Consider the following 3,651-nt stretch of genomic DNA (forward strand, 5'->3'; position numbering starts at 1 on the left):
TTAAACTGGTCCTTTTATCTCAAATTTATGGGAAACATCTATCACTTATCTTGGTTTCTCAGAAACAAGCAGCTAAAATTAATCAGTCCTGCAGACAAGAGCAACAGGATGGCAACTGTAAGCTGTGATTGTGTTCAGTTCAAACTGTGCTGCTAATGTAATATCCCCTTTATGATGCGTAGAGTAAACAAACTTAGGTGAATGATACTTAAAAATGTCAGATTTTATAAATGACACATCGCTTCCTGTTGAGCACTTTCTACTTCAATTAAAGATACTCTGTGATATTTTTAGAGAACCTTTCAGCTCTTTACTGTATCAGGTCTTTCATATTTACTAGTGGGTACCCTCTGGTTATAGAAGTGATAATCTGTCCTATGACCCTCTAGCCAGACTTTGCTAATATAAAAAAGTACATAACAAAATAAGAAAACAGTGCTTTTCAGAGAAATGTGGGAGCCTTAAAAATTGTAAATAAACTTGTGTTCTGAGGTCAAATTGACCGTAAAGATAAAAAGGTAACTTTTTAAAATATCACTTGCTATTGTTTGTCAGTTTCAGAAAACTTTTTTCAGAAAAATTTGTATCCAGTACTGATGGAAGTAAGTCATTCTTTGGCTGAATATTTAGAGTTGAGAAAACATACTAGTTATTCTAGGAACTTTAAGCAGTTGTTTTAGGATAGGCTGTTTCCATGGTGCATCTCTGCATATACCCTTATGGAACAAAAGCTTTTTAATTTTGAGGGTGAAAGACGGACAGTAATTTGGAAGCGATTTCTGTTGCTTCCTGTGCTGTAATCAAAAAGTAGCAGTCTGTTACAATGCTGAAAATGTAAGAACACTCAGAAGTGACTGGGCTATTTGAACTGCATAGTAGAGAGCATTTACAGAATTATAGTCAATTGTCACAAATTGTTCTTGTGTATAAAGTGACCAGGAAATCCAAGATTTGTGGGCTCTGCACACCTGAAGTTTTGTTCTGTGCTGGCATGTAAGCATATGCTTTTGTTTTGTTTCGTAGCAGGCTCTTTAACACAATCCATGCATAACAAAAGCATGAAATAAAAATAAAGATTGCACAGACAGACATGAATCTTAAATTTGCTGTCTTGAAAACTTGATTAGTGAGTGGTGGAGAGGAATGAACTTTGTGAATTGATATACACAACTGTCCAGTACTGAAATGTGCGGTAGCTGAAGTAGAGCTTTCGTGTGTTGTGTAGATTGAGAGTTTAAATTTTCAGATCACTTTCAGATGCATTTTGTAAAACTGAGAAGAGAGCTGTATCTTGGTTTTACTTATTAGACTATTGTGTTGAATAATGATGAATTTTGAATGAACTTAAAATTCTGTCTTCATTAGTGGTTTGGTTTGGTTTCCTCTCTTGTTGTGGAAATAAATAAGTTTCCCATTTAAGTTTTGTTTTCATTATCTTCAAAAACATATTTAAATATTTGACTAGGTACAGTATCAGTGCTCCCAGATGTTTGTGTTTCATGAGATGCTCCAAAACACTCCTGTGGCAAGGAAAGTTATTTAATACGGTAGCATGGACTGTAGCCTTGCATACTTCTTAAGAAAAAAAAAAAAAAAGTAATAAATAATAGTAGCAAGAAAGCTTTTCCTGTTCTCGTTTCCCTAGGAAGATGTTGATATTCCCAGTAGGCGAGTTTTGATTACTGGTGCTACGGGACTTCTTGGCAGAGCTGTGTTTAAAGAATTCAGTGAAAATAATTGGAATGCAGTTGGCTGTGGATACAGGAGAGCTCGGCCCAGATTTGAACAGATTAATCTTTTGGACTCTGTTGCAGTTCATGACATTATCCATGATTTTCAGGTAAGTTTCTGGAGTGTGAAGTGGATGGATAGTGTACTTTATACATCTATAATCACTTGATAGTGATGCTCTGATACAGAGTTCATGGGGCTTTAGTGGGGCTAATGCTTTGGCAGAGCTCTGAAAAACTTATCTCTGCCTATTCTGCCACACCTGGAGTGTAGTTTGCTCTGTAGACACAGATAGTTCTGGACTTTGCTATCATCACCATAGACAGACTGCAGGTAGCAGGTGTATGTGTCAGCACTATTACAGTGATAAATGTACTCTTGACATAGTAATGTGAAACAGTTCTTTTGAAGTGGAAGAATATTTGAATACAACAGCAATAACTGTATGTCTAGTGTGTACTGCAGTAAGAAGTTCATTTTTTTTTCCAGTGTAACTTGCAAGGGAAATATATAAAACCTGAAATACTTTATGTAGGGTCCCATTCTATAAAGTGGCTTTAAATGTCTTGTTAATAGCTTGCATGTGTCAAATAAGCCATGTGTAAATAGCTTATCTAAAAGTAGTTTGGCTAATATTTGGGGTTTTTTAAATACCATTGTGTGTTTGTGTGATATATATGTTACTGATATATTTTATATTATTATACAGAATTAAAAAGAAAAAAACCTTAACAACTTTCATCTTGCTGTAAAATTGAATCTACTGAAGATCATAATGGCAAAATTAATGATCATGGTTTTTTGTATCTTGAAGCAGCATGGTTCTGTTGTACTTCTCAAGGAAAGCATGCTTCTCCAAATGCCATGATTAAAAATAATACTACTACTTTTATTACTCCTCACAACTTGGTGAAATGCCTTTTTGCCTGAGGGAGTTCATCACTAGAGCTAGTGTGCAACAGCAATCTCTTGACAACGTTTGGTGTTTAAAATTAGTCTTTAATTTCCAGCCTCATGTTATAGTGCATTGTGCTGCTGAGAGAAGACCAGATGTTGTAGAAAGTCAACCAGATGCTGCTTCTCAGCTCAATGTGGCTGCTTCAGGGAACTTGGCAAAAGAGGCAGGTAAAGAGACCATCTAATGGATTTGGTTTCTTGTTAAAATTCTGCATCTGTTTATACAGGGACATGAATACTATTAAGTTGCTCAAAGTGTTGAATGTCATTTCTGTGATCAGTGTGCCATCGATCCATTTTCTGTAAGGGTAGCATGCATGCCTACATGAACAGACAGAGCAGTGGGAATGAATGGGGCTAGAAGATGAGGTCCTTTGGAGATTTATCGAAAGGTTTATTGGGATGTCAAACAAGAAGTTAATTAAAATAGACTATGTATAAACATTTTCTTCCTAGCTGGAGTTGGAGCATTTCTTATCTACATTAGTACAGACTATGTATTTGATGGAACAAGCCCTCCTTATAAAGAGTCCGATGTACCAAATCCCCTGAATTTGTATGGTAAAACCAAACTAGATGGTGAAAAGGCAGTCCTGGAAAATAATGAAGGTAAGAATATACTCACACATTTTTAATAGAGGCTTACTTAGTTGTGTATTAGCTTAATAGAGTCATAAGTCAGTGGTAAAGTTGCAAAATCATGGAAAGAAGATTTAGAAAAGAATGTGATTAGTCTCCTTGCTCACATAATTCCTATTGCTTATAGGTTGACTAAAGCTTTATGTCTTGTTTGTATCTTCATTTGTGTTTCTGGTCTCTGCTGATGGACATTCACAAGCCTTTGTCTACTGTGAATCAGTACTTCTAAGGAAAGATCAAATACATCATCATACGTTGTAATGGCCCAAGCTTTACCTCACTTAATATATATCTGCTGTTATTTAGGGGGATGCATTGCAATTG

At 35.7% G+C, this 3,651-nt stretch overlaps 1 protein-coding gene across 1 annotated transcript; it reads left to right on the forward strand.

The window, feature by feature from the left end:
* Nucleotides 1-1,645: 1,645 nt before the first annotated feature.
* LOC104532045 (methionine adenosyltransferase 2 subunit beta-like) lies at nt 1,646-3,297 on the forward strand (the record flags this gene model as incomplete). Its single annotated transcript, XM_010177134.1, has 3 exons — nt 1,646-1,840; nt 2,742-2,856; nt 3,145-3,297. Coding segments are annotated over 3 exons (463 nt in total), but the record flags the coding sequence as incomplete, so codon positions are not given.
* Nucleotides 3,298-3,651: the final 354 nt, after the last annotated feature.

This window comes from Antrostomus carolinensis, unplaced genomic scaffold (genome assembly GCF_000700745.2).
Source record: "Antrostomus carolinensis isolate BGI_N321 unplaced genomic scaffold, ASM70074v2 scaffold50661, whole genome shotgun sequence".
Lineage (NCBI taxonomy): Eukaryota > Metazoa > Chordata > Aves > Caprimulgiformes > Caprimulgidae > Antrostomus > Antrostomus carolinensis.